General features: G+C 43.1%; 1 protein-coding gene across 1 annotated transcript in view; it reads left to right on the forward strand.

The window, feature by feature from the left end:
- MINDY4 (MINDY lysine 48 deubiquitinase 4) overlaps positions 1-24,747 on the forward strand; it is a 718,486-nt gene that overhangs the window by 318,645 nt on the left and 375,094 nt on the right. The window contains exon 6 of the mRNA XM_086940895.1: positions 822-874. Coding sequence (XP_086797021.1) covers positions 822-874 — 53 coding nt within the window. The remainder of the gene's footprint in view (positions 1-821; positions 875-24,747) is intronic.

A 24,747-nucleotide genomic window follows, 5' to 3' on the forward strand; every position in this document is an offset into this window, starting at 1 on the left:
CCCTTTTCAGGGCCTTAGTGTTTTCCACAGCAGTGGTCAGTTATCATCGTGGCTGCAGCGACTAGTGTTTAAAGTAGCAAAAGTAACTGAGGTCAGCGCCCGAGGTGGTTCCTATATAGGTACCGCGCACGTCACTTCTGGTGCGGATGAGGAGCAGATCATTGCCACCTATCAGTGCCCAGTGGTACTACTCGAAGATCGTCTAGATTCAGTCTGACACCTGGGGATATTCATAGGCAAGGAATCTGCAACTAGATAGAGTCTCCAGCAGATGAGGTGTTACCGAAGGTAAGTAACTTGTTCGTTTCTACTTACAGTTGTTAATATAGAAATATGTAGTTCCCGATAGACAGAAGGGGTACCCTTTCATCTATTGATCCTACATCTATTCATTGAAGCAATACTCATTGATGGATTTTTTTTTTTTAATACTTTTACCCTGTGCTCAAGAAACTATTAAAGCTTTCAACTGTATGTAAATAAGAAGGCTTAAATGTTTTTTTAATCACCAACATTGAGATGTTGAACATGACTGCACTATGTGTCAGCAGGGCACTCATTTAAATCAATGTTTTTCTTAGCGATTAGCATTTGTTAATAATCCAAAATGTTGTTTAAAGAAGAAATAAACAATCACACACCCCTAAGTTGTCTTTGTGATATTGTTCCATATTGTTTGCCTACGTTGAATTCTTTTTCCTCACAATAACATTTTTAGATGTTTAAATTGAAGTCTTAATGAACGTGCACACATGTGATCCTTTATGTTTGAACAGTGATGTTAACGCAGTATTGAAAATTTATTTTCTTATTTGGTTTAGAGTGACCTCTATTTCAATTTCAAATGACAGACGGAAAGAGGACATCAAGCTAGGTATGTGTTTTGCATGACTGGGGTGCTTTCTTTTATATTTAAAATTATGTAGTAAATAAAATAATGTATGAGTTTGAACTTTTTGGGAAGTGATTCAGGTACCAAGCGAACGATAAGGACTATGGTATGGTAAGGTTTTCTGCTCTTGGTTCGTCTGTAGCAGGTTAACTTGGTGCATCTTTTGCTTCAAAAAGTATCTGTTTGCATCCTGTGTTTTGATTAATTTAGACTTCTTTCTTGTGCATCAAATTGAGTGCAAAACCATATGATTTAAAAGCAACCCCTTACACGTACATACTAACCCAATGAGCCACCATCTTTCACTTCCTGGTTTAGCATTCTTTGATTACTCTGGAAAGCAGTATACCCGTTTTTGGATTCCCTGACGTGGTCCTGATCATCGGGGTGGCTCCTCCGCTATGGCGGAGGAGCGTCGCCCCACTGCTTTTAAGCAGTGCACTGCAAAGGAAACATAAAATGATAATGACTTTGAGTAAATGATAATAACTTGGAGTTATTATCATTTTATGTTTCCTGTTGCTTTGTGGACAGGCTGCTGGGCAGGGCTGCTCTGCTCTCGGAGCAGGGCAGGGGAGGAGTGGTTTGCTAGTTGGCCCACTCCTAAGTGCGCAGTGACTGTTTGGTCAGCCGTCTCGTGCCGCCCAAACCAGTCATGCTCACTTTCCCTTTTCTCCATGCTGGCTGCATTACAGCCTGCTAGTTGAGCGTAGAACCAGGACACTCAAAACCAATCAAAACACTGCATTGCAGCGTTGTGATTGGTCAGGGGAGTATTCTCTGTGCTTCCTGTGCCTCGGAGAGCAGACAAGCGGGACCGGTAAGGTAAGTGTTTTTTTTACCGTTTCCCCCAGTGTGAACCAGCCACCCCTCCGGCCGTGAGCCACCTCGCCACCCGCGAACCATGCCGGCCGCCACTGCTGATCATCTACATATTCTTTGCAATGTCTTTCCTTGACGGTGTAGCCTGGTTTTGTGCCTGGATGATGATGGTGTAACCTATGTTGTAGAATGCTCCAATTAGTTACTCATCGTTTTAATTTCCCTTATTCTCTTCCTTCCTCTTCACCATTCTCTGTGAGGTGAGCCCACCTTGCATGGCAGGTGCCTAGTTAATACAATCCTAAATCTCTATAATAAAGCCACTTGCTTTTCAGGGAGTGGAGGTGAACGCTAACTTTTCCTTCAGTTTCACCGGATTATTGGCTGTGCACTTTACTCTGCTTAAAATGCGGGGAACTGTCTTGTAGGTGGGCCATTGGGTCGTAAGGACTCTGATAAGGGTTAGAGAATCAGAGAAATGATGATTAGTGGCAAATAATCCTACATTACCTCCTCATTCGTTCCCTGTCTCAAACATATGCATCTGTGAGGACCTACTTAATCAGCCTTTCCATGCTATTGTACTTTCTTAAAGTGTGGTACATCATGATTTATGTATCAGCACATCTTCTGCTTTTAGATACCACCTATAGCTTCTTTACACGAGAAGCCCCACAAACTTCAGGAAGAAGTTATCCCATTATCTGGCACTGGCATCAGCCACCCTTGCCTACTTTCACATAATGGAACTCCACAGTGGCAGGTCATGTGATGACCAACTACATACTCAATGACAAACACGGAAGTATTCCCCAGTGTCTGGAGCCATTTCATGGCCTTCAAGGGTGGCACCTCCTGGCCCCTCTATCCCTCACATACCCACAGTAGCAAGTATCCCTCTCACATTCTCACGATTTGCAGAAGAACGTCAATCCACACTGGCTGCTGCCGCTATTATTGTTAATTTTCTATTAGAATGTTTATCTGTCCATCGCACTCAGGGCGTCTTACACACAATTGGATTTCCCTCACTCCTTGACCCCAATCCACCCTTCCCTACAATCCCACAGAAGGATACCCCTCCCGCATGTACTCCCTTGCATTGGTAATGTTGGAGGTACCATCCCATAAAAGCACGAATTTTGCATTGTTAGTTCATGCATCCTCGATGTTGTCTCTTTCCTGGTTTTGTATCCCTTCATTTTTTCTGAAAAAAATGTGAAATAAATACTGCAAAAAAAAAGAAAGCAGCCATCACCTGAACAAGATCGATCTCTCCCTGCTTAAAATATCAAATAATCAAGGGAAATCACCATCTTCACCCATGTTTTTCATGTCTAGTTGGAAGACTTGGACCCTTTGTTCCACACCATAAATAATATAATGGCATTCAATGTGTTTGAACTGACCTGATCATTCCGTATAAATAGTCATTAACCTACACCAACAATAATTAAATAGCGATCAATGTATTTATACTCACCTGATCTTTCCATATAAAGAGTCTCTAACCTGCCGATTCCCGCAGGTTAAAAAAGGAACTCTGCTTAGATTCATTAGGAAAACGCAAGTCTTATTTTGTTGGTGAAAGGAAGAGGTCACCTCTGATGTCTACTTCTACCTGCAGATTCCTCACCTCTTGAATTTCCTTGAGGTGCCAAACTGGATCTAGAGAAGCCAAAATAACTCTCTTGCTCCTGGAAATGATACGCGATTTCATTGCCACACTGAATAGCACCCTAGATATGACTTCACCAAAGCCATATAAGTGCCAACCTGCCGCACCAATGTCAGTTCCTTTTTTTCCATGCCCTTTAGAGCAGATCTGAAGTTCTTTCCATAGAACACTTCTTTCCTTTTTCCTCTTGCAGTGTTTGCAAGTTGCCACATCGCATGAACTCTGGATTTTAGCAGTGCAGTCCTGCCACAAGCATATATCCATCCCCAACGCTTTTGAGGTGTGGTTTTGGTACCTGAAGCCTGAGCACAATTCCAGGTTGTGCAATATACACAGCCACGTGCACAAGAGCGCTATCAAGGAGCATGAGGTCAAGCTGTTTATGGTGACAACCACTGGGTTCGGCATCCTTCTAGCTCAAGGTCTCACTCTAGGTCTGTCGACTTGCCATCAACCAACAAATTCTCGAGGGTCAACCCCTAGTAAAAGCTCAAAAAGTGCTACAAATCGGTGGCAAATCTGTGCTTCAATTCTGCAGTAGGTCTGCAGGTTGTCACTATGTTTCCCTAGCAGGATTATCAATGGAGCATGATTTTGTCGATGTCTCTGATGGCCCTGACACCAGAGCCAAGTCTGCACAACTCACAGCCCTCAGGCAGCTATGCTAGCCTTGTTCCATTAAGACTCCATGGAGCCATGGTGTTTCCTGGCTGGATGTCTGCCAGCTGTGTACTCCGCCGTCACCACTCTGCCCCACGCAGCCTCTATTCTTTGATGTTCTGCAGTTCCCCCGAAGCAGTTCCTCCACCAAAAAGCCTCTCCAGTGGTGTGGACACAGTGCTTTCTGTTTAGTCTCTGGTACCATCTTTAAAGCTATTGCATGTCGCAGTGGAGTTTCCAATGGCTATGGCCATCTTAATGTCTTCTCTAAACCAGGTGCGGAATCTGGCAGATGAATCTCAATATAGACCCCTACCTAGGGATGAATAATCTGAGAGGATGCAGGTTCAGACTAATGTCTGAAATGTGTCCATCATGATGACGATGACCGCAGTGAGGCAGGTAATATCTCTCCTGAAAACATTTACTTTGGGGTCAACTGAACCCTAAAAAATGCCAATCAGATTAATACTCCTCCAGACGATGAACTAGAGTGTTTCTTGGAACCACCCTCAAAGGAATTGATGTCATTCATATCGGTCTTGAAGAAGGCAGCTAAGGTTTAGGAGCTGCCATTGCCTACTGGAAAACAAGGCAAATATTTCTACATAGATATTGTAGCAAGTATCTTTGACCTCAATGACGTTGCTTTCCTTCATAGAGGCCTTGATGGAAACCTCCTGGTGGCAAGGAGCTAGCCAACTTCTGTGTTAGAGGTTAACTGTCAGGTAATCCATCTCCATCATCCAGCACATGGGACCCTACAGTTTTGATAGCCCATCCTTCTCGGAAGAGTCAAATGGCACAGGCATCATATAGCTCGAATCTAGCATTTATCCCTACAGCTAACCACCCCTAACACAATCGTTAGTCTAAAAAGATTGAGGCTATGCCAAGCACATTTCTTCCCAAAGAGCCTTCTTTTCGTTCCACAAATATGCCTTTTTGTCAGGAAGGCTGATGTGGTCCTTAAGAGGTTCAAGTAGAGGCGGTCTACTTCTTGTTCCCTGGATATGACCTCCCTTGCGCATCAGTTACACAGGGAATACCTCAGAGTTCATAGATACTTCAGTATAATGCCTTTTAAGCAGCACCAGTCATTCCGGCTAGTAAAACAACCAAATAAACATCTGCACCACAGAAATTATAGGAGCCTGATGCATCACCATAGCCAGTAATAGTCTTCCTTCTTCTCTCCTGCCCAACCCGCAAAAACGCTTTGGCTCACTTCCAAGGGAACATGTGTAGCCAATTGGAAGGAGGGCTTCTTACCATTTATCGATTTGGCTGGCCATCACTACGGACTATTGCATTCTGCAGATAGTTAGCAGGGTTCTCACTTCCATTCCAGAAGTTTTCCCCATCACTTCTTCTGTCCTATCAGCCACTCTGGTTAATCATGCCTGCATTCTGTAGGACGAAGACATAATTGTGGTGAACAAAGGAGCCGTGGAACTGGTTCCAGAGCTCAAGGTCAGGCAGAAATTTTACTCGTATTATTTTCTGGTCCCCAAGAAAAACAAGATCCTTCATCCCACTCTCGACCTTCCATCTAGAACGCCTCTTCTTACAAACAAAATTGAGATGCTTTCTTGCAGGTTCTGTTGGCTCTAGAGCTGGGTGACTGGATTGTGCCCCTCCACTTTCAGGACCTTTTATTTTCAACTACTGACCCTTAAGTCCCATAAGAGGTCCATGCATTTTGTGGTAGGCTCCACCCTAGTACCTATTTGCTTTTGGGTTAACATTGACACTTCAAGTCTTTAGCAGGGTAATGGTGGGGATTGTGACACATCTTTGCAGGGTGGAGGAGGGTGCATGTTTCTGTACCTTGACAACTGCCTGTGGAAGGTGAACTCTCTGCAGCTGGTGTCAGACCACCAGAGATCCACAGCATGTCTGCACCTTCCAATGTCCATCGAAGGGAGCTCTAAAGTATGCATTTGGTCTGAAATAGGATTTTCCACTCCTTTATGTGTTTCCTCTCATCCCTCTCATTCCTTTGGTTCTAAGGAAACTGAACCAGGACTGTGCGCAATTGATCATAATCACATCAGACTAGTCACGGAGAGTATGGTATGCAGTCTCTTTACCTTCCTTTTTACCTACACTCTGAGAATACCTCCTTCAGACAGAAGGGAAGAGATTACATCTCAACTACCAAAGCCTTCGCTTTCATGCTTGGAAATTAAGTGGGGCTACCCGAGTTCTTTCAATTTACCTTCATAGGTGGCGGAGATCCTCTTATCAGTGTGTCGCCCATCTACCAAACCTGTTTACTCTCAGTGTTAGTCGTGCTTTGTGTCTTGGTGCACTGTAGGGGAGGTTGATCCCCTTAAAGCACGTGTTTCGGATGTGTTGGTCTTTGTACTTTCTTGAGGGTTTTCTTAGCCCAGAAAGACCTTGCAGTGAGCACATATAAAGGTTATCTTTGGGCCCTTTGTCTCTGTTGGCCTTTCTTTGCTCACCTGGCAAATCTTTGTTGATCCCAAATGTCATGAGGTTTTGTAAAGGGTTTTGTTCTTAACTGTTCCTAATGTCTCAGTCATACCTTAATTTGGTACTCACTTTCCTCATGGGGTATCTGTTCAAGCCAAAGCATAGCTGAATATTGTGACTGGTGACTAGTAAGGCAGTGTTTCTGATTGGTATTTCCTCAGCTTGATGGGTTAGAGACCTGGAGGCCTTGTTTGAGTAGTCGATTTGTAAACCATGGATGTTTATTGATATATTAGCAAAGTTACAAACTACAATCATTCAAATTAGTCACAAACCAATAATAAAGCATATTAATATAATGGTCGTTATTATTTAGAGGAATTCAAAACAGCAAATACAAAATAGATTGTTTAAAGTTGTTATAAGCAAGTCAGATGAGTTTCAATTCCCTCTGAAGGGAATATCTATGACACACTAAATTAAGGGGCCAAAAGAATGAGGAAACAGGGTAGAATGTGTCATCAAATAAAGCCTTTAAAGGCACAATCAAATGAAGATTCGGTCAAGTAAATGGAACGGTTTTGCTCATGAGTCTAACTCTGTGAGTGAGACCATACGTCTCCAGAGAGTGGGAAGGGGCACCTGGTCTAAATCAAGTACGAAGGGCATCTCTAACTAACTCAGCAATGCACAATCAAAGCATGCAATTCTCGACACTCTGCTACTACACACACACACACACACACATTTCTCAGGGAGAGGCAACCAATCCGACTTCAGCATTAGTGATAATACATTTGAAGTCTTCTTCCCATGCATCACACAGTGGAAGTGTTTGCCTGTGTGACCTTCAAGAGATATCTTGTCACAGGGTTGTCCCAGGCACAGGTGTGGATAATCACTGTTCTTTCTATGCAAAACACTTCTGAAAATCTGTTCCCACAGAACCTAAACAACTAATTAAACCAAACTACAGCTTAGGGCTGGGCTCTGAATACTCGAGAAAGAGAGAGAAAGAATTTAGTGGTTAAACGAAGGCCTACATTAACTTTGGCTAACTTAACTTGAACACACTTTAACTATGTTCAAATAGAACATGAAAATCACACTTTGATCATATAAATATAATGTGCAGATTAGTATATATTAAGCAATGCAAAACTATTAACAAAGCGTCACCACTGTTCTGCATTGGCACCTTGCGGAGTGCAACTTTTTTTATCAGGGACATTTGTGCCTTAATATCAACTTTGGTAAACATAGTTTACCATGCATGCGATACAACGCATGCCATTACAACGCGGTCATTACAACAACCGCGTTGTTACATCGCATTCCATTACAACACAAGTCGGAACAACAACTTGCTGTAGGGGTCAATAGGTGTTGTATTTAAAATCCCACACCTTCCCTACTGAAGTTGGAATAGTAAATTATACTATTCCAGAATCCAGGGCCCCCCTCTACAGCAAGTCGTTGTTCCGACTTGCGATGAATGGTATGAGATGTAACAACATGGTCGTTGTAATGACCTCATTGTAATGGCATGCGTTGTGTATGCATGCGATGTAACATGGTCTATTCTCAACTTTGTAAATGATAAAACGATGTTCAGAAACCACTCTTCTGCCCTGTTCCTGTAAAAATTAGATAGCATAGCTTCTGTTTTTAACTCCTTAATCCTGTCTCTAGTGGGTATTGCTGAACTATACAACTTGGCACTGATGTCTTCTTAGTTAGTCCATTTTCTGAGGCAGCATCTACACTGATGGAGCCAGCCACTCGGAGTGTGAGGACTCTGCAGCAGATGTGCACATGAGTAGTGTGGCTGGTCAGGATACTTTGGTCCATCCTGTTCTTGTTTTGCATCCTTCGACTTTTACAGTCTGAGTTTGGCCTGTGTTCAGAAAAATGTGGTGTCGTTTGTCAGCTTTTTTCCCCATGCTGAAAACTCTCTCCTTCTCAGCAAACAAGTGGCTGTAGAATGAGAGAATATTTTACTCAACTCGGCTTTAAATGTATGCGCCTTACTTTAGGTATCTCAGCCACTTTTTTTTCTTTTTTGCAGTTTTAAGAACTCGACCCAAAGGTATCAGAGCGCATTACACGATTACTAGTTGCATTACAGGCAGGCATATTCATTTTTAGGCACCGGGAGATTAAGAGATTTGCTTAGAATCACAGGATGTTTGAGCCTGCAGCAAGACTCAAACCTGGTTCCCCAGCTTTAAAGTTGACCGCTCTATCCTTTAAACCACCTACTCTTCAGCAGGAGAGTGGACAAACTAACTGGGCATTGTAGAGTTAGCTAAGCTCTGACACACATGCATTTCCTAGGTTGATGCACAGCCCAGCCTGCCTTGTGGAATCCAGCGTCTTCCCCATAGCAATGACTGCACTCCGCTCTGGAAGGGGTAAAATGCTGGGTCAGTCACGGCAGAGGAGAAAAGCAGGGGTGATGTAGGTCTTGTATATTGTTTATCACCCACAGCTCAGCCACTCTTTTTTCTGCTCTTGATGTGCATGCTTTGAATGGTCTGCTCATCGTGCTTTACCTAGGCCCAAGATTCACAGCTTCCCTAAGAGCAAAAGCAATTACTAAAGAGCCCAGTGTCCAGCTGGTGGCCCAGTGAAAACATACTTCTGAAGTACTATTCTTCTAGACCTTCTCCGAAGAGATATAGAGTAAACGTCCCAACGAGAAAGCCAACTATTAGTTGGGATGGTAGGAGAAGGGTCAATCAGGCACAAGCGTCAACCTTTTTTGCGAGTGCAAACGGTGCGATTCGCAAAAATTGTCCGTTTGCGCCTGCAAAAAGGGCCTCTGCGATTCATGAAACTGAAAGGCTCTCGCAATTTAAGAAATCGTAATTTATTGCGATTTCTTAAATTGCGATTGCATTTCGCTAATAGGGGGCGCAAATTACCATCAATTTGAAATTGATGGCAATTTGCAAAAACGTTGAAAAATGCACTAAAGTGCATTTTTCAAAGTTGTAGGTTACCCACACACATGCCCTTGGGGCATGTGTGTGTGCAACATGTTGGCACAGTTGAATTTCAGGGGTGCAACAGGGTCTCCTTTTGACACCCTTGAAATTGCGCATGCCATCTCCCATTCATTCCTATAGGCCTGTAGGCCCTTAGGAATGTATTGGAAGGCATTCCTTAATTGCGAGTCGCAATTTGGAAGTCGCAATTAAGGAATGTTTGGGACTCGCTAATTTTATAGCGATTCCTACATGCATAGGCTTTTGCAAATCCTTAATTGCGATTCCTTAATAATCGCAATTAAGGAATCGCAAAAGCCTTCCTTCATGCATGTGCCTCATAATATGGCCCGTTCTTTAAGAAAGAATGCACCTGAGATAAAAGTTGTTATTTTAAAACTTTGGAGTATTTGATGTAGGGTTCATTTCTTACAAAGTGGATTTAACTCAAATAATTGGAACTGAGAGACAAAGAAAGTAATAACGGTGTGATGTGTTGTATATGACTATTCTGTTTGCCTTGCAGTTGAGAGTTGAAAGCTGTTGCTAGAAAGAGAGGATTCACACCCTTGGTTGGACATGCTAGTAGTATGATATCCATATCTATGAATAAAAATCTCATGCTATCATGTACTGGTTATTATGCATTTATAAAGTTTACATTCCTGAGTGTTTTCTACCTTTGTACTACCTCAGGTACCAGGTTCGTCCATGCATAGTAAGGACGAACTTGGATTCATCTTTAGGAAGAAAAGTCAGGAGTTAAGTATAGCAACTAATGGAGCCAATGGTTTCCGGTGATTGATTTGATCTGAAGTCCTTATATCAATAATGGGCATGCCACTATGTTTTGGGATGTAATAGAGCTTGGCAATTACGAGATTGGTTAACCTGTAGTACATGTTTCATCCTAGAATGATGAGCATGATCAAAGAACACGAGGGTGGATGAAATTAATCACAGCATGTTCTGGCCACGTTAAGATATTAATTGTAGTATGTTACTAGTGGTTTTCTGGGGTGGTCTTCAGAAACAATGTAGTGCCAAATTAATCAATGAAAGTTGCCAGCTGAGCTAACCAGAGACTGAAGTTAACTGTAGGTATCCGGCCATTGAAATTTAATTGTGGTTAATCATTAAATATTAATAATTTGAATCCATGCTTTGTTTATGTTTATTCACCCAAACCAATACAGCTTTACGACAGAATTGTATGGTCTTAAGGAGTGGTATGGTCAACTAACCCTCTCTGTACCTTGACTATATCCAGAGTGCGCCTGCACATGAACATCATTAGCATTTATTTTTGAAGTTTAGGCTCATCAGACCTCAGCCATTATTTGCAAATATGAACTAACTGAAGTGGAGACAGTGAGAACCCTTGATTGGTGCCACAATCCATTATTTGAACCAGTCATAGAAATGAGTTTGACTGAACATTGACACGCATATCCTCTTCAGTCCAGAGATCAGTATGCCCCTGGCTTTGACATCTAGTGCCATAAGCTCGCTCTCCAAATTGTTTAGTTAGTGTTTATACTGGGTCCACCAACAGTGTTTCGAATTGGGTCTAATTGTACAAACTATATACAAAACACTGGTGATCCCTCCTCTTCATCAAACCATAATCTGTTGTCTCAATTATCTTTTATTTTCTAGAAACCCCCCAAAAAACTATCTCTCCCGACACACTGTTGAAAGCATTTCTGGTGGGTTACTCTTTCCTTACCCACCTTTTTGGAATATCTCATTTGTAACTTTCATCTTTTGGGCTTGGGCCTAGTGTAACACTGCGTAAGCAGTGTGGGCGTGGCCCAGAGTCCTTTTCTCAGCGTTTTGGAAATGGACCTTGCATTCCACAATGCTCGTGCCTTTGTGGAATGCAAGGTCCAATGTAATTGGCCTTCGGGTGCGTGCTGTTTTGAAACAGAACACGCAATAGGCCATAGGCGGTTGCGTAGCTCTGCCTATGGCCTATTGGTGTCTGTTACGCGCACCAGAAGGAACTTCCAGATACACGCCGACCCAAAGACGACGCTCAGAGGCACCCTTGTCTACAGACCCCCGGGACGACGCACTCAATTCAGCGACGACATCACTGACTTCATCAGCCCGCACGCCATCCCCTCCGCTGACTACATCCTCCTAGGGGACCTCAACTTCCACCTGGAGAACAACAAGGACCGCAACACCTCCGCCCTGCTGGACAACCTCGCCAACCTCGGACTCAAGCAACTGGTCAACACCCCCACCCACTACGCCGGTAACACGCTTGATCCCGTCTTCTCTTCCAGCAAGCACATCACCTTCAGCCACGCACAGGACTCCACTGGACCGATAACAGCTGCGTCCACTTCAGCTTCAGAAAAACAACGTCCCACCACCACCCGCAACATGTCCCTCACAGGAGCTGGAGCAAGATCACCACCGAGCAGCTCACCACCTCCCACAGCCAGAACCCACCTGCCAGCACAACGGACCCCAACGAAGCAGCCCGCAACTTCACGCAGTGGCTGACCGCCTGAGCCAATGACCTCGCGCCACTAAAGAACCCTCCCAGCAGACCCAGAAGCAAGAAGGCCTCCTGGTTCACCGACGAACTCAAGGACTCCAAGAAGAACTGCCGCACCCTCGAGAAAGCCTGGCTCCACGACTAGACCACAGACAATATGACCGCCCTCAAACACGCCACCCGCAAGCACCACCAGCTCATCCGCACCACCAAGAAGAAATCACTAAAGGAACGACTAGACAACAACACCCACGACAGCAAGGAACTCTTCAACATCGTCAAGTAGTTATCCAACCCCAGCACCGGCAACAACGACATCACTCCTTCACAGGATCTCTGCGACTCTCTCGCCTCGTTCTTCCACCGCAAGATCGCCGACATCCACAACAGCTTCAAAGCACCATCCACGCTCCCCACCGTCAAACCAACGCCCCCCACCACCACCCTCCGCACCTGTACCACGGTGACCACCGAAGACACAGCCCGCACAATGAGCACCATCCACTCCGGTTCTCCAACGGACCCCTGCCCCCACCACATCTTCAGTAAGGCCGAATCCACCATCGCACCCCAAGTCCGGGACATCATCAACACCTCTTTCAACACCGCCACCTTCCCAGAGAGCTGGAAGCATGCCGAGCTCAGCGCCCTTCTAAAGAAACCAACAGCGGACCCCACCGACCTCAAGAACTTCCGCCTCATCTCGCTCCTCCCTTTTCCTGCCAAAGTCATCAAGAAGACCGTCAACAGACAGCTTGCCGCCTTCCTCGAGACCAACGGATTCCTCGACCCCTCGCAGTCCGGCTTCAGAGCCAACCACAGCACCGAGACCGGCCTCATCGCAGCCACCGACGACATTCGAGCACTGCTCGACAACGGGGAAACAGCGGCACTCATCCTCCTGGACCTCTCTGCAGCGTTCGACACTGTCTGCCACCGCACCCTAGCTCAACGCCTAAGCAACATCGGTATCCAGGAGAAGGCACAGGAATGGATCACCTCGTTCCTCGCCGGAAGAACACAGAGTCCGCCTCCCCCCGTTCCGATCCGAGGCCACCAAAGTCATCTGCGGCGTCCCGTAAGGATCATCACTCAGCCCCACCCTCTTTAACGTCTACATGAGACCTCTTGCAGCCATCGCACGCCAGCACAACCTCAACATCATCTCCTACGCCGACGACACACAGCTGATCCTCTCCCTCACCAGAGACCCCGACACCGCCAGAACCAACCTACACAAAGGGATGAAAGACGTCGCCGAATGGATGAAGAACAGCCGCCTGAAACTCAACTCAGAGAAGACGGAAGTCCTCATCCTGGGATCTTCGCCCTCCGCCTTGGACGACTCCTGGTGGCCCCCCGCCCTGGGCACCACTCCCAAGCCTACAGACCACGCACGCAACCTGGGCTTCATCCTGGACTCCTCCCTCTCGATGTCCAGACAAGTCAACGCCGCCTCCTCATCGTGCTTCAACACCCTTCGCATGCTCCGCAAGATCTTCCGCTGGATCCCGACCGAAACCAGGAAGACGGTCACCCAGGCACTCGTCACCAGCAGACTGGATTACGGAAACACCTTCTACGCCGGAACCACAGCCAAGCTACAGAAAAGACTCCAACGCATCCAGAACGCCTCCGCCCGACTCATCCTGGACATACCCCGACACAACCACATCTCCGGCCACCTGAGGGACGTGCACTGGCTCCCCGTCAGCAAGAGTATCACGTTCAGGCTCCTCACCCACGCGCACAAGTCTCTCCACGACCTGGGCCCCAAGTACCTCAACGACCGCCTGACCTTCTACACGCCCACCCGCCAGCTACGCTCTACCAGCCTTGCCCTCGCCGCCGTACCACGCATCCGAAGAGCCACCGCCAGAGGCAAATCCTTCTCCTACCTGGTGGCAAAGACATGGAACTCCCTCCCCATCCACCTTCGGCTGACCCAGGACCATCTCGCCTTCAGAAGACTACTCAAGACCTGGCTGTTCGAGCAATAGCAGACCCCTTCTCCCTAGCGCCTTGAGACCCTTCCGGGTGAGTAGTGCGCTATACAAATGTTATGATTGATTGATTGAATTATCGTGGCGCATCACTCCCCTTCCCTTGAAGCCAGCTGGCTTTTCTTCCCGATCTTTCCTCCGTCTGCACTCCTCTTCTCTCTCCCAAGTCACATTGACCCTATCTCTCCCTTGTCTTGCACTCTTCTCCCAGCTCTCCCCTCCCGCCATGTCCCGGCGCTCATCTTCTATACGGGGTTTTCAGTCTTCCCTCCTGCAGTACACTCTGCCCAGCCGTCACCCAGGCCCCGGCTCTGTTCTCCCGCTCTCTCCCTGGGCTCCCAGTCCAGATGCGGCGCATGAGGCTCAGACAGAAACCGCTTGCACGCGACTATGGAAAAATGTGCTCGCCGAGTGATAGGCAGGCCCTGAAGGCCCCCAAAAGAGCACGATAAATAGATTTGGGACAAAAATATCCATCATGTGCCTAGAGTGTGCAGGATTTTTGCTGTGCCCCTCTGCCCCCCTGCTTATCCCTCCGCACACCGCACCTGCCTCACACTGATAAACTATTCTCGCTGCTTTGCTGATTGTCTGTGGCACCTGCACATAAATCATTCGTTTTAAGATGTTCTTTCTGCTCGAAGTTCTAGTTATTGTGAGACGAAGACCCGGGGTTAGCACACAGCAGGCTGCACGCGACTGCCTGGGGGGACGGACGAATCAAGAGTCTGATCAATTCCTGTGATCCAGTCTGGTGACACGCCAGGCCGGATCACCGAAGGCGGGCCTGAGAAGGCACAGTGCGCTCTTCAGGAAGACACGACTAGGACAAGATGGAAACTTGGGTAGTGGGTAGGCAGTGGTTTAACATAAGCTCCCGCTGTGCGGGGGAGGGGGACTGGGATCAAAAATCAGCCTGGGCACACCCAAAAAAAGTGGCCCATATTTGAGTTTTGCAAAAACCACAGTTGATGGACAGAATGCAGAACAATGTCATACATTCACCCCAGTACAGAGATCTGGGCCTAAATCCATCGTTTTTTTGCACTCCACACCAACAAAGTTCAGACATGGCATATGTAAATCAGCCTTGACCCTGTGCCTCATGAGAACAGTCCAGCCCGAACTACCTAGCCATGTCTTTCGTGGACCGGGATCAAGCATCCTAGGACCGGTTTCAGGCTATCAGCCGTCTTCAATATGAGAAAAACAAGAGCCCCCTGAGCAAAGATTAGTACAAATCCTAGGACAGGGAAATCAATTATGTGTATAACATCCTAGGCATTGTAAGAGATAAATCACAATATCAAGGGACTCGGGGAGAACAGTCAGAAAATCAAGTAAAGCAATATTAAAAACATAAGCTTTTTTAATTCGTTCTTCGTACACAATACATTCTTTTATAAAAAAGAGAGATATAAGCATAAATTTAAAATAAAACCGTTGTTTCAAGGAACAACCACAGAGTACAATTATTATATTAAAAACATTTGAACAATTAGTGGCATTATGTATTTTTAGTCGACGCGCGTTTCGGCGTATAGAAGACACCTTCTTCAGGAGCCACAAATTTTATTCGTTTCTGAAACATATAAAAAATAAAAACCAAATAAATCCATAATTCATAATGTTATTGAGGCAATATCAATTTCTAACTAATACAGAATGATCATAGACTTATTATTGTACATATTCCAATTGTATCTCCACTTTGAGTCCCTAGTTTTTTCTTTGGCAGTTAATTATGATACAGATAAAACAGTTACCTGAGTATTCAATTACACTCTGACATTTATTGACCTTTCTTCAAATAATCAACTATAAGGAACCATATGAGATGGCACTTAGAGGACATCACTCTAATGTCTAAAGCAATTCTTCCATATTATAGTGCATTTAGTCGTATCTTCCTATAGTTATTGTTTAAAAAGATGTTCATACAGTGAAAACATGAGTTTGAATCACCAAAAGTTAGATTAAAATAGAAGAAAACACTTACTAGAAAGCGGGCAGTGTAGGCATTGTAATGTAGAAGATTATTGTAGTATAAAATTCTATTTCTTAATACATCTGTGTGAGGCAAAGTTATATACAGCCATTATATTTTGTTCGTTTCTGTTAGTTTAATATTCACATTCTATATAGTGCTATTCGTATATACTCATTAGGGATTTTTTTATACATATATAAAATTTATCGTTGGTAATAAAGGGGACGGATTATGTTTCTATTATTTATAACATGTTCTATCCAGTTTTAAAATTGAAGAATTTATGGCAACTTATATAAGTTTCAAGGACATCTTTTAACATTCAATCCTTCTTTAATAGATAACACTGGGGGACTCACCATATGTTGCTGTTATATTGATGCACACTAAACGTATATTTCTTTTATTTTGTCCTTAGTTACGAACTGCAATCATATAGTTGCGAATTCTCATTATATTCCCGGATCCTATATAGTAAGAAATACGGCATAATATAAAATCTCTTAGGCTTATTTGTTCTGATAGTTCTAATCAGCAACTGACTTTTAGGCGTTTCTACTTACCAAAATTATTTGTATATAATGGAGTGAAACAGCGATATATGTCGTTGAATTCTACGCACTTTCTGTCCGTAGTCAAAAATAGTCACAGTAGTGCAGGATATAGCGAAACTAAGAAGATAAAATATGAATTGTATTAGCCCTATACAAAAGTTTTTAAATGGGGTAGGTCAAAGTAGACTTTGGTAACATCCGCTCACCTTTTTAGGACAAGTTTAGATGACTTTTATAAAGATGTATGTCGCTGAAGTACGACGCTTATGTTACATCTTGATAGCCAGATATATCAGGTCAAGAAGTTGCTGATATTCAATCTAGAGATGATATGAAAAAACAACAGAAAACGGGTAGGTAAAATTAATATAAATCCCGTAGAGATGTTTTAAAAAGCGTGTTTCGCTAAAAGAGATAGTCTCCGATGTAGCTCACTTACCAATTGATGAATGGCCGGATATGCCAAGGAATGGAGGTCAATATCAAGTGTACCCACAAGGGGTTAAGAGGCGCACTCTAATTAATTCCTGTTTCCTGAATGGAGGTCGCAATGGATCAGAATTACGGCGTCCCTCGTCCGTTACACAGGGTATCAACTAATCGAACCCCGGGCGATGTTTTAAATGGAACGCGAAGCTGGTCATATGACCGTGATTACGTGATCACATTCCGACATATAGTTTGCGATTGAAAGATCGTAATATAATTAGTATAATTTCCGAATAATTCTAAGTGAATATGTCTAAAGAACGATCTATCAGATTGTTTTCATAATACTTAATAGTAAAAACGGGGTTATTAACATATCGAATCACAGCGGAAGGAACAAAGATGTGTGCTAAACATGAAGAAGGGACTAATTCTCACAATTTCATGCCTAACCAAGATGGAGGACAAATGTATGAATATAGAAAGAGGACCGTCAACTTGTATAATTAATATACCATTATATCGCCAATATATATCTATTTTAATCAATCAATTTCATGCCTAACCAAGATGGAGGATAAATGTATGAATATAGAAAGAGGACCGTCAACTTGTATAATTAATATACCATTATATCGCCAATATATATCTATTTTAAATACAGAATATATCAAGTTCATTTCTTTAAATTAATGATGGAAAACTGTATTATTAATAGATGAAGGTATACATGTATAAACTTATACATATACATCTCATAAACGAAGTTAACAAGCCACTGATCAATTAGAATATTGTGTTCTCCCAAGGAATTTTGCTGTTGAGCCCATTCTTAAATGTGCCCAACACGAAAATCGAATATACTTCTCTTTTTTTTCGAATTGAACTTCCTCCCTGGCTGTCTGGTTTTTTTATTTTTTCTAAAATCCGCCATTTTATTATTTTTCTGGTTTGTGGTTCATTTCTTCATAGTGTTTCACTAAAGGTGCCAATGTCTTGCCAGTTCTTATAGCTGACCTGTGCTCTGTTAAACGAGTTTGTATGGGGCGTGAGGTTTCCCCCACATATCCCAAATTGCAGGGACATTAAATGAAGTAAACAATATTGGCTGTTTTACAATTCCAAAAATCATAAGCATTAACATTAATACCATTATGGTTGAAAGATTCACCACCTATAATACCATTGCAGGATTTACAAGAGGAACATTTAACTGTACCTCTTGTGGGCAGATTATTTAGTAGAGATCTTTGGTTTGATTTCTGGGAATTAGTTTTATTTTTTAATCTAGAATGTACAATTAGATCCTTTATGTTCTTGTTTCTTTTATGAGCAAACAAAGGTTTTGCCAATTTCTTAGTCTGGGTGGGGTTACAGTTAAGAATATGCCAACTGGCATTGATAATCTGTTTTACCGGATTGTCTAGGGTCGAATGTCTCGTGATACAGACAAGTTGGTCAGTGTCCTTAATTGTTTTTGGTCTTAGTAGGGCGTCACGATCAAAGAATCATGCTCTCTTGTAAGAATCTCTTACCAACCTATGTGGGTAGCCTCTGTCCATAAATTTTTCCCTCATTATTGCAGCTTGTTTGTCAAAATCTATCAAATTTGTGCAATTCCTTCTTATCCTAAGGAATTGAGAAAATGGAATGCTTTGACGTTGACTCCTTGGGTGAAAACTATTAAAATGGAGTAACGTATTGCGTGCTTTTGGTTTGATGAAAAGGTCAACTTCCAATTTGTTGTTGTGATTTTTTATGACCAAGTCAAGAAATTCCACTTTTTCGGTGTCATATTGGGCAGTAAATCTGAGATTTGTATCCACAATAATAATCCATTCTAGGAATTCCGTTAATGAGTCAGACCCGCTGGTCCAGATAAAAAAGATGATATCAATATATCTGGACCAGTGGTTAACCGACTCATAAAAGGGGGCAATTTCATTGCAAATAAACTTTTTCTCAAAGGAAGACATGTATATGTTAGCTATTGACGGTGCAAATGACGCGCCCATGCTAACTCCCTTTGTTTGGCGAAAAAGGGTGTCTCCAAATTCAAAGATGTTCTCAGTGAGAACAATATATAGACAGTCAATTAAAAAGGATTTAGGACAATCTATCCTAAAATCCTCGATAAATTGGGCAGTAGCTAAAATAGCTTAATTCAGAGGAATATTACTATAAAAGGGACTCAATGTCCATTGTCACCAATATATCTCTGTTGGGATTAAAAGAGAGGCTCTCTACTTTATTGATCATCTCACCTGTGTCTTTAATATAAGATCTAATTTTGGGTATATGTGGCCTTAGATGAAAATCGACATATTTGGACAAAGGTTCGGTGATACTTCCAATGGTTGACACAGTAGGTCTATACGGAGGATCTGCTAGATTTTTATGTAGCTTAGGGAGACCATAGATACAAGCAGTTTTGCCTTTGTTCGTATTTAAAAAGTCATATTCTTTCTGTGAGATATCACCATTGATCATAGCTTCCTTTGTCAAATATTGGATTCACCTAAAAATAAGCTTTGAAGGATCAGTCATGATTTTAGAATAAGTTGAACCATCGTTCAGCATAGAATTCATTTTAGATTCATATTTGTCGGCATCTATGACGACAATCCCACCTCCTTTGTCACATGCCTTGATCACAAGATTCTTATTGTTGGATAATTCTTTTAAAACCTGTGCTTCACTTTTATTCAGATTATATTGAGGTTTGGGTATAAAACGAAGATTCCTTTCTAATTTCTGGAGAACAACTAGTTCAAATGCTGTAACTTCAGGTTCCATCTGATCTAAAGACGGACTGAAAGTAGAGGGAAGTTTGTAACTGTTTTGACAAAACATTTTGAGAGTCTGACTCCTCATTTATCTGAAAGAATTTCTTCAAACGAATTTTACGAAAGAAAGAAAAAATATCTTGATATAGTTCAAACACATTAGCATGTGCATGAGGTACATATGATAATCCTTTAGAAAGTAGAGTCTCAATATGTGTATCCAGATCAGAAGAAGATAAATTGAATATGGGGATTACATCCCCTGTCCCTAATACTGAAAAGTCATCGAAACTTGTCCTAAAAAGGTGAGCGGATGTTACCAAAGTCTACTTTGACCTACCCCATTTAAAACCTTTTGTATAGGCCTAATACAATTAATATTTTATCTTCTTAGTTTCGCTATATCCTGCACTACTCTGACTATTTTTGACTACGGACAGAAAGTGCGTAGAATTCAACGACATATATCGCTGTTTCACTCCTTTATATACAAATAATTTTTGTAAGTAGAAACGCCTAAAAGTCAGTTGTTGATTAGAACTATCAGAACAAATAAGCATAAGGGATTTTATATTATGCCGTACTTCTTACTATATAGGATCCGGGAATATAATGAGAGTTCGCAACTATATGATTGCAGTTCGTAACTAAGGACAAAATAAAAGAAATATACATTTAGTGTGTATCAATATAACAGCTCCACATATGGTGAGTCCCCCAGTGTTATCTATTAAAGAAGGATTGAATGTTAAAAGATGTTCTTGAAACTTATATCAGTTGCCATAAGTTCTTCAATTTTAAAACTGGATAGAACATGTTATAAATAATAGAAACATAATCCTTCCCCTTTATTACCAACGATAAATTTTATATATATATAAAAAAAACCCTAATGAGTATATACGAATAGCACTATATAGAACGTGAATATTAAACTAACAGAAACGAACAAAATATAATGGCTGTATATAACTTTGCCTCACACAGATGTATTAAGAAATAGAACTTTATACTACAATAATCTTCTACATTACAATGTCTACACTGCCCGCTTTCTAGTAAGTGTTTTCTTCTATTTTAATCTAACTTTTGGCGATTCAAACTCATGTTTTCACTGTATCAACATCTCTTTAAACAAAAACTATAGGAAGATACGACTAAATGCACTATAATATGGAAGAATTGCTTTAGACATTAGAGAGATGTCCTCTAAGTGCCATCTCATATGGTTCCTTATAGTTGATTATTTGAAGAAAGGTCATTAAATGTCAGAGTGTAATTGAATACTCAGGTAACTGTTTTATCTGTATTATAATTAACTGCCAAAGAAAAAACTAGGGACTCAAAGTGGAGATACAATTGGAATATGTACAATAATAAGTCTATGATCACTCTGTATTAGTTAGAAATTGATTTTGCCTCAATAACATTATGAATGATGGATTTATTTGTTTTTTATTTTTTATATGTTTCAGAAACTAATAGAATTTGTGGCTCCTGAAGAAGCCGTCTTCTATGCGCCGAAACGCGCGTCGACTAATAATACATAATGCCACTAATTGTTTAAATGTTTTTAATATAATAATTGTACTCTGTGGTTGTTCCTTGAAACATCAGTTTTATTTTGAATTTATGCTTATATCTCTCTTTTTTTATAAAAGAATGTATTGTTTACAAAGAACGAATTAAAAAGCTTATGTTTTTACTATTGCTTTACTTGATTTTCTGACTGTTCTCCCGGAGTCCCTTGATATTGTGATTTATCTCTTACAATGCCTAGGATGTTATACACATAATATCAGCCGTCTTCAGCCAGTCCATCTACTGTGGTTTTTGCATTTTCCACATTTGAGTTTTGCCTTTCCGTAAACACTCTTCAGCACATTTTTATGAAAAGAAAGGCAGTGGGAGGCATGTTTTATTAACTTCACTTAGATACAAAAAAATGCACAGATTAGTTCACACTGCTGACAAAGTGCTTTGACGTCTTGTCAGGCGTAGTAAACACTATATACAGTGCTTAATTTGTGCCGGTGAGTTCCAGTGCAAAACATCAGCACTTTTTTCTCAGGGCCAGGTCTATTGTAGGGGTGGGCAGAATGAATCGTTCGTAAACATTCAGGCACAGGACCTCACTGTGAGGTACAGAGAAAACACTGCTGCCTCCGGTGAGGGAACGGGTTGCATCTGAGGGAAGTACTTAGAGGATAGCGCTGCGAAGCAGGAGGAGGAGCACTGTGAGGTAGAGAAAGAAATGAAGCTCCCCTGCTGTGTGAGATTTGTAAGGAGGAGCTGGGAGGATAGTGCTACAAGGCCGCGCAAGCCGCTCTGTACCTATGTGGTCATCTGAGGTACGGGAGCATCTCTGTCTGGTACAGTGAGCAGTGTTGTGAGGTACAGAGAGAGAAGCTCACCCTCCAGTGGGAGTCTAACTGGTTCTTGGAGGAGGCGCCTAGAGTATAGCGCTGAGAGGCGCAGCAGAAGCGCACTGTGAGGTACAGAGGGAGCAGCAGCGCCAGGTGCAGCCAGGTAACAGTACTGTGAGGCACAAACATAGAGCAGCCTGTGGCGTAGATGGTGCTTCACTGTAAGGTACAGAAAAAGCATCAAACTCTTCAGCAAGTGTCAAAGATATACCACGAAGAAGCACCCAGAGGATAGCGCCGAGAGGCGCAGCTGTAGCGCACTGTGAGCTACAGGCAGCGGGAACACTGGTGCGAGGTACATGCAATACACCTGTGAGGCGGCACTGGGAGCCTGTGTCATACATGGAGTAGCGCTGAGAGGTATGTGGGTAGCACTGTGGCCTCCAATGAGGCGCAGGCTTGAGGTAGAGTTGCACATGGATGGTGTACTCAGAGGACAGCGCTGACAGGCGCTGCAGGAGTGATGTGAGGTACAGCGGGAGCAGCAGGGCCAGGTCCAGGCAGCTGTCCTGTGAGGTACATAAGTGGAGCAGCTTGTGGCTCACAAAGAGCGTGGAAAGCGAGTAGCACCGTGAAGTAGAGATGGTAAAAAGGCAACCTCCAGGGAGGTGTGTAATAGAGGCTGAGTTGTGTAAAGAGACGAATTACGCAGAAGATAGAGCTGAGAAGCGCAGCACAGTAGCACGCTGTGAGGTACAGTGGATGTGAGGTATATGCAATAGTCCTGTGGGCTGTGCACAGGGAGCCTGTGCTGTGCCTGTAACATACATGATGCAGCACTGAGAGGGATTGTGGGTAACACTCGCAGGATAGTGCTGAGAGGCGAGCAGGAGCAGCGCGGTGAGCAGCAGGGTCGTGTACAGGGGCAGCGAGGTACACAGGGCGTGCGTCACGCAGCCAGTAGCATCTCTGGGCTCTGTGAGACCTGATTTTAGAGCAGCTGTCGGAGCCTCTGTCAGTCTGTCTGGAGCTCTGTCCGTGTGTCCATCCATCGCCTTATCTCGTCCAGTCACCTCTTTCTTTACCTCCCATCAATCAAATGTCGTGCTTCAGGCCCCCCTCTCTCCTCATGTCTCTGGAAACTATCTCTGCTCCTCGCTCTGTCTCTGCCTCTCCACCCCGTGGGCTCCTCTGTGTGTCTCACTACCTCGGGCGCCCCCTGTCTCGCGGTCTTATTTACCATTTGTGCCTCGAGCTAAAGCACCCTGCAAACACAACACAACATAACACAAATAACATAATGTAACCTAACAAAACATGCATATTTGTTAAGCACACGTTCAGCCTTGGGTATCTTGGCGCTGAATAACAGATGTTTATTGTTACCCAACTCAATGAGACTCATTTTATCAATCTGAGTGTGAGTAAACTGACAGTGTCTAACTGTATGACCGTGCCTTGGGTCTCATAGTGTCTGCAAACTGTCTAGTTACCTCAGTCTGTGTCCGACCATACTGTGGGTCTCAGAGTATCTGTAAACGGTCTAGTAATGTCTGACTGTCTATGTCTCACCCTGCTGTGTATCTCGGAGTGTCTGTAAACTGTCTAGTTAACTCTGTCTGTGTGTGCTGTGGGTATCTGTGCAGGGTGAGCAGTGTGTGAGTATGCATGGTGATCAGTATGTGGGTGTCCAGGGCCAGCAGTTTGTGAGTGTGCAGAGTGAGCAGTGTGTGAGTATGCAGGGTGATCAGTATGTGGGTGTCCAGGGCCAGCTGTGTGTGAGTGTGCATTGTGATCAGTATGTGGGTGCCCAGGGCCAGCTGTGTTGAAGTGTAGTTCCTATTTTCCCTATAGGCCATTGTGCATTGGAATAACATAAACAGCAGTGTAGACGTAGGACTGCGGTCTTCTAGGTCTCTACTGACTATGTTAGACTTTATTTAGGTTTGCGCCAGCTAGCTCAGAGGTCACTGGAAACTTTCTTGACTGAATACGAAGTGATCCGCTTCCCTGGCTCAGACAAGAAGGGATTCAGCTTCTGACAACCGCATAAACATGACAACTTTGCTCCTCAGAATAGGAGTCAATCTCTAGAGTCGTGTGAAACAATAGACAGCTATTTCACTCAGTCAGTTGTGCAGATTTTACTTTCACCAGGATGCAGAGAATAGAGAGATGGGCGTTTTCAATAAAAGATATTATTTATTGAGCAGTCTTCCTTCTCATGCAAGAGAAATGAATTGCCACAATTGCAAGACTTGTTATTATGAAAAGTGCGTATAGTAAAAGGAGTATTACGAAATAATACTGTAAAAGCATTGATATGGTTTCCTAGCCATAAGATAGTTAAAATGAATAAAATATATGCATTCATATATACATTGGCTAACGACCTCAACTGGTGCTTCTAACTACGCCTACCCCGGTGTACCTGACCTAAGCCTAATACATGAGAGGGAGTAAGTAAGTAGCAGTTTAAGTTAAGTTGGTTTTGCCAAGAGTTTGTTTCAAGAATTCTCTCTAAGGGTTTAGTCAGCACCGTACCTCTGGAATAGAATGCAGGAGGTCTGGTATCTCCTCTCAGGACCCGATATCCCAGTTACCCGCAAGGGTAGGCTGGAAACGC

The sequence above is a fragment of the Lissotriton vulgaris genome, chromosome 10, assembly GCF_964263255.1.
Source record: "Lissotriton vulgaris chromosome 10, aLisVul1.2, whole genome shotgun sequence".
NCBI classification, from domain to species: Eukaryota; Metazoa; Chordata; class Amphibia; order Caudata; family Salamandridae; genus Lissotriton; species Lissotriton vulgaris.